Raw genomic sequence first — 12,026 nt, forward strand, 5'->3', positions numbered from 1 at the left:
CTAAATAACTGCTGCTTCTGTAGTTCAGCAAACAGATGTTTAGGTCCAGCTTCAGTTTGGTTGTAATCTAATGTTTATTTTTTGTTATGGCTTTATTGAGGTATAATTGACAAATAATACACTGCACATAATTAAAATGTACAATTGATGAATTTTGCCATAGGTATATACCAATGGACCCATCACTACAATCAAGATAAATGAATATAGCCATCACCCAAAAAATTTCTTCGTGTCCCTTTATAGTTCTCCCTATCCCTGGGTAACCCCTGACCTATTTTCTATAACTCTGGATTAGTTTTGCATTCTATACTCTTACAGAAATGGGGAGGGGGGGTGTTGGCAAGCAGTACTTATAACTCATGGTAGATCTGAGTTGGCTGAAAAAACTAAAGTGTGACCTTCAGAGGATAATATTCTGTTGATTTGAATCAAAGTGGCCTTAATATGAGATAGGAGGTCTTTGATATCTAGCTTCTCAGTGGGAGCCTAATGTTCAATAAAAATAGCAATAGCTAACACTTACTGAGAGCCAACTATAAGCTAGGCACTATTCTGAGCACTTAGATTTATTCGCTCACGCACACCTCCTAATAGTCCTGAGCAGCAGGCACTGCTGTTACCATTTTACAGATGAGTAGATTGAAGCACACTTTAGTTACTTGCCCACAGTCACACAGCTAGAAGGTGGTAGAGTTTAGGATTGAAACTGAAATAGTATGACTTTAGAACCACTGTCTCTCAGATATAACCAGAAAGCTTGAACCTTCTAGTAACCTTAACACAAAAAGTAGCAAAGTGTCACATAGTAGGTTACATAGCCAAGGAGCCAGGGTTCCATTGGAATGGCAAATATTTACATTCAATTTGCACCTGACTTTGACTACCAAAACTGAATGTTTTCGCACTGTTACAATTTTACCTGTGTAGTTGGGTTATTTCTTCATTGCTTGATTTATCTTTCTTGTAAATTGATTCCTCAGTCCACACATTTTCATGTTTGTGGCAGTCTTATGATTTGACCTAAACGTTTTGTTTTCTAGATGATCCAGACCCTGATGATGGATTTAACTATAAACAGATGATGGTTAGAGATGAGCGGAGATTTAAAATGGCAGATAAGGATGGAGACCTCATTGCCACAAAGGAGGAATTCACAGCTTTCCTGCACCCTGAGGAGTATGACTACATGAAAGATATAGTAGTACAGGTTGGTGGGGAGTAGTGATTCTCAACGGAAACCCAGTTCCTCTTTTTGTTGCTTATACTGTTTTTCCTCTTTATTCTTTATTCTGTATTCTGTATCTGAAAGAATGACTTGCATTTATTTTTAAGCAAGCCCTAAGCCCCAGTGTCAGGCTTGAACTCACCACCCTGAGATCAAGAATCACATGCAGTACTGACTGAGTCAGCTAGCGCCCCAAGAAAATCCTGGGGTTTTTTTGTTTGTTTGTTTGTTTTTTAATTAACACATAATGTATTATTAGCCCCAGGAGTACAGGTCTGTGAATCGCCAGGTTTACACACTTCATAGCACATACCTTCCCGAATGTCCATAACCCCACCACCCTCTCCCTACCCCCCTTCCCCCAGCAACCAAAAATCCTGTTTTTAAAAATGTCCCATAACCAGTGATCAGACACTAATAGCAGTAATATTGAAGAATTCTCACAGAAGGCAGTTACCAATAAAACAAACTACAGACTTTATAGTTTTGTAAACATAAAATATGGACTATAGTTATAGACATACTGGTCACATCTCCTGTTAGAATGACTTCAGCATGACTCGGGCTATTCCACATCATCATGGGCTTGGTGGGATAGTCATTTTTAAACGGTACCAGTGTTTCCCAAGAAGATTCATAGTTATTTTGGGTTGAAGCATAAAAAATAGTGACGTTTTACCATTTTTTATCTGGGAAATGGCAGTTTCCTGTGGTCTAATCATACCCACACATAAACATATATGTTTATGTTTTAATGAATGCTAAGGTATTGCCTAAATCTCATCCAGATACTTTGTCTCCTCTTCTGTCTAGGAAACAATGGAGGATATAGATAAGAATGCTGATGGTTTCATAGATCTTGAAGAGTATATTGGTAAGTCTGTTTCTACTGTTTTTCCTAGGAGAAGCTGAGAAGCTCTGTGGAAGTGCGTTAGTGCATAGAAATAATTTACCCCATGGGTCAACCCTTAGCGTGTCATTAAGGCCAGATGAGCATGAGGAATAATGGGTTGTGATAAAGCATCTGAAGCAGCACTGTCCAGTCAAAATGTAAATGTGAGCCACATAGTATTTGTACTTTTCTAATAGCCACGTCAAAAAAATTTCTTTAAAACATGATTATTTTCAATAATATATTTTATTTAACCTAATATTCGAAAATACTATGCTTTCTATGCGTTACCAATATAAGGTTAGGATTTTTTTTATTCTGTGTTCAAAAGCATATTTTATACTTGCAGTACATTTCAGTTCAGACAAGCCACATTTCAAGTTCATGATAGCCCCGTGTGCCAGCGGCTACCATATTAGATAGCAGTGATACAGTGCATCCCAGATGCCTATGGAATTGACAGTAAAGAGTTGCAAGGGAGCCTAGACTGGCATTAGGAAACCCAAGAGAGGAAGGTAGGGAGTAGAATAAAAGAGAGATTGGTGGGGTGCCTGGGTGGCTCAGTGGGTTGGGCCTTTGCATTCGGCTCGGGTCGTGATTTTGGGGTCCTGGGATTGAGTCCTGCTCAGCAGGGAGCCTGCTTCTTCCTCTCTCTCTCTCTTTGCCTACTTGTGATCTCTCTCTGTCAAATAAATAAATAAAATCTTAAAAAGATCGGTGAGTAAATAAATGACCACGAGTTGCTGATTTCTCTTAGATCCTTTCTTTGTTCCTTTTCATGATTTTCTGTTGTGTTTTCTGTCTAGGTCTTCTGTCTCCTTTTTTTTCAAATATGTCCTTTGAATTAAACAAGTTATTTCTTTTCTCAGATTTTTATCTAATTACACTTGCTATTTATATATAGGGTTATTTACTTAAATTACTCCCTGAATATTTACCCTTCTTTTCTTCAAAGACCCACTGATGTGTTTTGAGTTTTTTAGAAAAGAGAGATGAGCAGTAGAAGATAGATTTTTTATTTTTTTATTTTTAAACACCAAAATGATTATTTTTAATGGAGTTTATCAGCACAGCGGAAATAAATGTCTGGGTGCACTTACTGAGCCTGTTTCAGAGTTGACTATTTTGGCCTTTAAATATTTAATTATTTTATCTTTCGTTCTTGTCTCTTGCCATTTTATCACCATTGCTAAAACTGAGGAACTCATTTGACCCTCCAGAGGAGAGGAATTAAGGTTTATAACTGTTAAGTACCATCATTTATCAAGCACTGAGGTCAAATAAGGAGATAGATACTTCTTTCTACATCTCTATCATACAGGTCCAAGGGCAGAGGAATTGTATTTTGAAACTATTAAAACTATCAACTGTGTGTATGTATGTTTGTTACTTTCTTTTGTAAATGATCAACTAATGTAAACACTTACACTGAGGTTGCAAGACTTTGTGAACCTGAAAGTCTCCCCCACAGTGTCTCCCAGTTTGTGGGGATTGTGCTAGTTTCTACCCTGTTGAGGAAAGAGATCATAAACCAGACGATCATTGTCTCTCATATTTAGCATTAATAAGTCGTCCCTGGAGTTACACTGTTGAGTATTTTTAGTCTTTAAATTTGTTGTAGAGGCACCTGGGTGGCTCAGTTCGTTAGGCGTCTGCCTTTGGCTTGGGTTGTGATTCCCGAGTCCTGGGTTTGAACTCCGTGTCAGATTCTTCGCTCAGCAGGAAGCTGTTTCCCCCTCTCCGCTCCGCCTGCTTGTTCACTCTGTCAAATAAGTAAATACAATTTTTTTTTTAAATGAAAAATAAATTTGTTACAGAACATTGCAAACACATAAAATTAGAATAGTATAATGAACCCCTGTGTACCTGTGCCCAGCCCTAACAGCCATCAGCCCATGGCCAGTCCTTTTAAATCTTGAACTATTCCCTCCCCCCCCCTTTTTAAAATTCTTTTGAAATAAATACCAGTCATCATCTCATCTCATCTGTAAGCATTGGGTTATGTATCGCTAAAAAATTTTTTTACATAATCTCAAAAAAATTTTGAGATTATATTTAAAAAGGATTAAATCTTTCTTTCTTTCTTTTTTAAGATTTTACTTATTTATTTGAGAGAGAGACAGTGAGAGAGAGCATGAGCGAGAAGGTCAGAGGGAGAAGCAGACTCCCCGAGGAGCTGGGTGTCTGATGTGGGACTCGATCCCGGGACTCCAGGATCATGACCTGAGCCGAAGGCAGTTGTCCAACCAACTGAGCCACCCAGGCGTCCCGGATTAAATCTTTCTTAAATAGAAAATTCAATATTATTGTCATCTTTACTTATTTAGCATTAAAATGTACTTAAATTATGTTTTTTTTTTTAAGATTATTTATTTGACAGAGAGAGATCACAAGTAGGCAGAGCAACAGGCAGAGAGAAAGGAAGGGAAGCAGGCTCCCTGCTGAGCATAGAGCCCGATGCAGGGCTTGATCCCAGGACCGTGGGATCATGACCTGAGCCGAAGGCAGAGGCTTTAACCCACTGAGCCACCCAGGCGCCCCTGTATTTTTTTTTTTTATAGTATTTAAAATACTGTTAATAGTATGTCTCTCAAAGAGTGCCTAGGGGCTCAAGCATCAAGACTCTTGATTTTGGCTCAGGTAGTGATCTCAGGTCAGGGTCATGAAATTAGCCCCTCATTAGACTGTGCGCTTAGTGTGGAATCTGCTTGTCCCTCTCCCTCTGTTGCCTTGCTTGCTTCTCACTTGCTCTCTCAAATAAATAAAATCTCTGAAAAAAATAAAAATACATAAAAGTATTTTTTTTCATTCATTTATTCAAAAGTATGTCTCTTAAGTACACATTTATTCCCTCTCTAATTCAGAATTTCCTCATAGGTGTACTGTGAAAGTTTTTCTTGACCCGCAGGAGAGCCAAGGCAGGGCGCTGGCCCAGTAGCTCATACAAAAACATTTTCTGAATGTGCTGTAACATAGATAAAGAACTAGGAAGTCCTACTTTGAGTTATTCCTTCTTTTTTTTGTTTGTTTGTTTGTTTTAAAAAAAAAGGTCTACTCTTAGCCCTCAAATTCAGAAAGACAACAATACCAAATGACAATAATATAGTTTAGTAACAAGTTCATCCTTTATTCAAGGGAAAATAGTCCACGGATTGGGGATTGCAGTGCCTAACAAGCAGTGGAGCACTTTTCCCAAGGGATTTTGGGCAAAAGTGAGTTTTATAAAGCATTAGAAGTAGTAACAGAAACAGATATGATTGGCTAGAAGGGTAAGGATTTCCTTATAGGGCTGACAGTTCCTGTTTTCTAGGGTCAGGTAAGCTGCAATTGTGCAATTGGAGAATTGTGATTGGCATATGTTAAATTTCCTTGCAGGGTGGTATTTCCCCTAAGCGCAGGCTAACTTGGGTTCAGATCGGTGGTGTGGGCCATGCTACCTGAGCAACCTCTATTTTGTGGGTTTCAACGTATAAATTAGCTTTATCACAACTGAATAGCTACCTTTCCTTAGAACTGCTAGACATATATTAGGTGTGTTCCCGTACCTTGTACGCAGTGCACATACACTTCAATGTAGTAAACTCAGTAGTCTTCAGACTTCTTCACTCACATAATTCTGAAAGAATTTTGCCAAACAGTATTCCCTTATACATTTTAAAGTTGGCATCTACAGTATTTAAGTAGAAGTTCATATTTTTTTAAAAAAGATTTTATTTATTTATTTGAGGGAGCAAGTGGGGGTGGAGGTACGGAGAGGCAGAGGGAGAAGCTGACTCCCTGCCGATCAGGTAGACTGACTTTGGGCTCAGTCCCAGGACCCTGAGATCATGACGTAAGCCGAAGGCAGACACTTAACCAATTGAGCCACCCAGGCGCCCCTAAGTAGACATTTAAACAACTGTGAAGAATCTCTCTCTTGGCTATAATACTGAATTTTAAAGTACCTTAACTCTTACATAAATCTAGTAAAATTCAAGTACCATAGCAACTTCTTGCCTATAGTGTTCATATAAGTAATTTGAACAAACCAACTTTATTTATTTATTTATTTTAGTTGGGAGGTGGGGCTGGTGGGAGGAGAGGGAGATAGAGAATCCTAAGCAGGCTTCATGCCCCACACAGAACCTGACTCTGGTCTTGATCCCACACCCCTGAGATCATGACCTGAGCCGAAAGCAAGAGTCAAATGGTTGACCAACTGAGCTTTGCAGGTGCCTCTGAACAAACCAACTTCAGAAGATCATTAGGAAAGTCACATTTGAATTCTTTTTTTTTTTTTTTTTAAGATTTTATTTATTTATTTGACAGAGAGAAATTACAAGTAGATGGAGAGGCAGGCAGAGAGAGAGAGAGGGAAGCAGGCTCCCTGCTGAGCAGAGAGCCCGATGCTGGACTCGATCCCAGGACCCTGAGATCATGACCTGAGCCGAAGGCAGCGGCTTAACCCACTGAGCCACCCAGGCGCCCCAGGAAAGTCACATTTGGACTGAGTATTCAATAGTCCCAAAAGTTGATTTTTTGAAATGTGATCATGGACATTATAGCGTATATATAGCCATCATTTTTAGAGATACATTTTTAAAAGTACTTAGTAATTGGTTATACACAGTTTGGGTTTCTAGCATACACTTCTAAAGTTTTCTTGAGAATTTATTCAGAATAGCACCTTTCTAGTAGCAGTACGTTTAGCTAGCTACCTTGGGTGGAAATGGAATGTAGGGAACAGCTATCTTTTTTTTTAATAGATTTTATTTATTTATTTGACACAGAGAGATCACAAGTAGGCAGAGAAGAGAGAGAGAGGAGGAAGCAGGCTCCCTGCTGAGCAGAGAGCCCGATGTGGGACTCAATCCCAGGACCCTGAGATCATGACCTGAGCCGAAGGCAGCAGCTTAACCCACTGAGCCACCCAGGCGCCCCGGGAACAGCTATCTTTTAAAAGTTAATCTTTATCTTTTTGGATGCTAGTCACTGCCCTTTATTTCTGCATTTCTTGAGGGCTAGGGATTCTCTTTGCACTCATATTACAATCAGGAACTAGAAACATTCTTCTTCTTTTTTTTTTTTTTTTCATTTTAATTCAGTTTAGTTAACATATAGTGTATTATTAGTTTCAGGGGCAGAATTTATGCAATTCATCAGTTGCATATAATACCCAGTGCTCTTTGTGTCGAGTGCCATCTCCCCATTATCCCATCCCCCATCCTCAGTTCCCTATAGTTAAAAGTCTCTTATGGTTTGCCTCCCTCTCTGTTTTTATCTTATTTTTCCTTCCCCTGCCTTATGTTCATCTGTTTTGTATCTTAAATTCCACATATGAGTGAAATTATACGGTATTTGTCTTTCTCTGAGTTATTTTGCTTAGCGTAATACTCTCTAGTTGTTGGAAATGGCAGGATTTCATTCTTTTTGCTGGCTGAGTAACATTCCGGTGTATGACTTTACCACATCTTACCCATTTATCTGTTGGTGGATACCTGGGCTCTTTCCATATTTTGGCTATTAAGTATATTAAGCAGTTGGAAATATTCTTGTTATAAGGTCATTGAGTAAGCCTCAGGAAAATGCCTTGCTTTCTCTGACCTAAAATACCTTTGTAATTGCTACTAGGTTCCAGGCAGATGGATGAGCAAGAAGAGTTAAGCCAGATTACCATGTGGCAGTCTTGAGAAAAAGACAAACTTACCTTTTGCATTATGTACATGTGTGTGCAGGTGACATGTACAGCCATGATGGAAATGCTGATGAGCCGGAGTGGGTAAAGACAGAAAGAGAACAGTTTGTTGAGTTTCGAGATAAGAATCGTGATGGGAAGATGGACAAGGAAGAGACCAAAGACTGGATCCTCCCCTCAGACTATGATCATGCAGAGGCAGAAGCCAGGCACCTAGTCTATGAATCCGACCAGAACAAGGTAAGTCTGGCGAGGCCCAAACAACCTGGTAGTGATCGAAGTCTGTTTCTAGGGAATTGCCTAAAACATTCCTATTGAGGTACATAGAGCGTGTAAGGTCTTCATTGGTCTAAGTCTGCTACAAATACTAAGTCGACAATTGAAAACTTACAGGGCAGTGCTAGCTAGGTGATCTCATTTTAGAAACCCCTTTGCCCAGTGGTGTTCACACCATTGGAGGCATTTGGCTTCAGGATAGAACCTCTGTATATAGCCTGTGTCCAGTGTGCATCATCTGTTATCTTCGGATCCCCAAGAAATTTTCTCTGCTTTTTTCCCTTTGTTATTTCCTTTGTGCTTTTACCTATTACAGGCTCATTTGCTTGCTCAGAGTTGGTCATTTCCTTCTTAAATACATTTTTTAAAATTAAGTTCTTTGTAGTAGGTTATAAATCAGCATTTATCTGGAGTTGTTAAAAGTTTTCTTGATCATTTATCTGAGGCATTTGTTTCATAAAAAGAGTGGTAGTCTCACTAAGCTGTCATCTTTTCAACAATTGAATGCTCTGCCTAGAGTAGGCTGAAAATCGATCTAAAGATGGAGGGTTTTGTATTCTGAACATTCTCCAGTCTAGGCCAGTCTTTGCTTTCAAATGTGGTGTCTTATCATCTGAGCCATTTTAAGGGACAGTCTGTTTTGAGTTCTTGCTGCAGTCACTTCAGTAGCCAGGTGCTGTGTCTCGAGATATGTGAGAAAAGGAAACTCCCAAGGTCATCCCTTGTGAATCCGGCCTAGATAATTTTTGAGCTGAGTGTCTGAGCCTTTGTTGGGGGTTGTGTCTGGAATCTGTTGCTGGCTAAGGCATAGCAGGGGTGAAAACTTCGTGCGGACGTTAGCAGATTTTATTGTTCCTGTTAGGCAATGACTGGATTCACTTTAAAGTATTTTCCCCAGTTCTTCCTGTCTCTTACCTATACATAGGAGATGGCCCACATTTTGCTTGATGCATTAAGTTACTGAGCTATGTTATTTCCACCCTTCCACTTTTAACGTTCTTGATAAGAAAAATGTGTTAATTGCTATTTTCTTCCCTCTTTGTATGTTGTGGAGGGTTGGAATTAGTAGGAATTTGAATCTTAAATCCTGACTAACCCCCTTTTGTTTTATAGCGGTGTTGCTAAATTGGGAATGGGAAATCGTTTTTTCCTCAATTTACTCTTCTCTCTAATTTCAGGACGGCAAGCTTACCAAGGAGGAGATTGTTGACAAGTATGATTTGTTTGTGGGCAGCCAGGCCACAGATTTTGGTGAGGCCTTAGTACGACATGATGAGTTCTGAGCTGCAGACAGAGGAATCCACATTTCTTCCAAAGTAATTTATTTTTACAGCCTCTGGTTTCACATGAAATTGTTTGCGCTACTGAGACTGTTATTACAAACTTTAAGACCTGAAAAGGTGTAATGAAAACCATCCCGTCCCCATTCCTCCTCCTCTTCGAGGTACTGGAGGGAACTGTGCTTCTGAGGAACAACTCTAATTAGTACACTTGTGTTTGTAGATTTACACTTTGTATTATGTATAACATGGTGTGTTTATTTTTGTATCTGTTCTCTGGTTGGGAGTATGATATGAAGGATCAACATCCTCAACTCACGCTTAGGCAGACGTTAGCCCTTCACTCTTTCTCAACCCTTGCCATATAATTTTTATAATTCTGACTTAACTAATTTTTTAAGCCTGAGATCAATAAGAGATATTTAGGAGAAAGAAAAGGGAAAAAATACACCCCACTATTTTATTTAGAGAGACAACACTTCATCTTGCCTGTTGAAAAGTGTTTCGTAAGTAGTAGGGGCCACATATTCCATTCAGTTGCTCTCAGTCCAGCAATTGATCGTGGCATTATCTGGGCGAGGACAGATCCCTGTGCTGTCAGAAAGCTTGGCTCGACTTGATTTCGTTCAGTGTTTTTCTCCCCAGTAGGACTAGCTGTTTGCTAATTTTGCCAGGCACAGCTGTGTGGGAAGAGTTAGGGCCAGTGTCTTGAAAATCAATCAAGTGAGGTGATCTCTTTACAGAGCTATACATAGAAACAGCTGGAAAACTAAGGGAAAAGTACAAGTGTTTTCAGGGCACACACTTTCTTTAGGGTGTGCATCTGTTGAAGTGCTCAAGACTGTCTTGCCTATTGAATCACTGTAAGAGTGCCCCGTGTAGCTCCTATTTCCCCAGGTGTTCCTAGGAATTAATCTTGCTTTCACTACAGTTAAAATGTACTCCTTTCCAATTATGTCATTTCATTGAAAGTGCCTTTAATGAGAGAAATGATCACCAAATGAGGGTTTTCTTGAGAAACCCTGAGATGAAATAAAGAGTTTATTTGGGCCACCTTATATGAAGCTTACAACCTCCCAATGTATTGGGGGATTTTTTTTTTTTTTTCCTTCTCTTCCCTTTCTCTTTCAGACAGTGGTTAAATAGCAGTATTAGTTAGGAGCTTGGTTGCAGTGTTCTTATCTTGTGGGCTGGTTTCCAAAAACCACATGCTGCTGAATTTACCAGGGATCCTCATACCTCAGAATGCTAACCACTTACTACCAGGCCTATTTCTGTGTCAGCTGAAGAGCTTGAACTCAGACTCAAAGATGAGAGGGCCTACAGAGAGGACTCTTTGGTTTGAGGACCGTAGCTCAACCTTCTTGCCTTTGACCCATTGCCCCCTCTCTGCGCTGCCCCCAAAAAAGTTTATCGTGGATGAGCAGGTTGCCAATCCTTGTCAAAGAGAGGGACGTTGTAGAAAGAGCTGAAGAAGCCGCCTTCTGTTCCCAACTCACCTTTACCCATAGTTTATGTAACACGAACTCTGTCTTTTTTGGTCCTTTTCTTACAGATGGACCTCTTTTGAGAAGAATTATTGTATTCCAAACCTTTTTAGCCCTCAGGTTACTAAGATAAATATATGTATATCTAACCTTTATTATTTCATATATCTTTCTGGATAATACATTCAGGTGGTGCTGGGTGATTATTATAATCTGAACCTAGGTGTATCCTTTGGTCTTCCATGATCATGTTGAAGTGGACTACTTGGCCTGGTTAAAAGCCAGACTATAACGTAATTTGATCCTGGCCTTTGCATTGAGCTCTTGAGAGTGGATGCACTGTTTTTAACCCCAGTATAGGGGAATGTAAATTCTCTGCTCTCCAGATTCCCCATTTTTATCATTCAGAAGATCAAAGATGATAACATCAACCCAGGATTAGAGAGGGCACATCATGAATGGTGCGGCAGGAGGGCCTTGCAGCTCACTAGGTACAGAGAACCCAGGCCTGATGTTAAAGTTATGCACTTAGAAAGCAAACCTTCATATGCTGAAATGGCAAGTTCTGGATACTGGGTGCTCAGCAGCAAGCATACTCTAACCTCTGATGACCACGGATTATCTTTTTGGTTTCAGTCAAGCCTGAGGCTGGTGAACAGTAGCTACACACCCACATTGTGTGTTCTGTGAATGCTAGCTCTCTTAAATTTGGATACTGGTTATTTTTTATAGAGTGTAAACCAAGTTTTATATTCTATAATGCAAACAGGTACCTATCTGTTTCTAAATAAAACTGTTTACATTCATGGTGGGGTATGAGTATGTCCTTTATTCTCTTAAGAAATGGAATTCTTGCTTAGAAAGATGGGTGCTATAAAATGTCAAGAAAAGGTGGTCTAGAAGTTTTACCATGCTTGCTCCCCATCCCAGAGAAGTTCTGCCTTCTCCCAGATTAGCTATTCTTTTTTTATTTCTGAAATTTTCTGGCATCTTTCTCACTACAGCTGTAACCCTTCTTTCCCTTCTTTGCTTTCCTCAGGCCATATGACTGGAGGGGAGTCCAGCTGCTCATTACAGAATTAACTGATACCAAACACAAGCCGTTCCTGAACATACACACAGCATTTATCTTGACTTTTATTTCAACAAGGCTCTTTTTCAGGGGGTTCAGAGGGGAAGCATAAAGTAT

General features: G+C 39.6%; 1 protein-coding gene across 2 annotated transcripts in view; it reads left to right on the top strand.

The window, feature by feature from the left end:
• CALU (calumenin) overlaps nt 1-11,643 on the top strand; it is a 28,379-nt gene extending 16,736 nt beyond the window's left edge. For both annotated transcript variants that reach the window (XM_044246521.1, XM_044246522.1), the window contains exons 4-7: nt 1,044-1,210; nt 2,042-2,102; nt 7,835-8,034; nt 9,249-11,643. In XM_044246521.1, coding sequence (XP_044102456.1) covers nt 1,044-1,210; nt 2,042-2,102; nt 7,835-8,034; nt 9,249-9,353 — 533 coding nt within the window. In that variant the 3' untranslated portion in view covers nt 9,354-11,643. The remainder of the gene's footprint in view (nt 1-1,043; nt 1,211-2,041; nt 2,103-7,834; nt 8,035-9,248) is intronic.
• Nucleotides 11,644-12,026: the final 383 nt, after the last annotated feature.

Source organism: Neovison vison, chromosome 4, assembly GCF_020171115.1.
Source record: "Neovison vison isolate M4711 chromosome 4, ASM_NN_V1, whole genome shotgun sequence".
Classification (NCBI taxonomy): Eukaryota; Metazoa; Chordata; class Mammalia; order Carnivora; family Mustelidae; genus Neogale; species Neogale vison.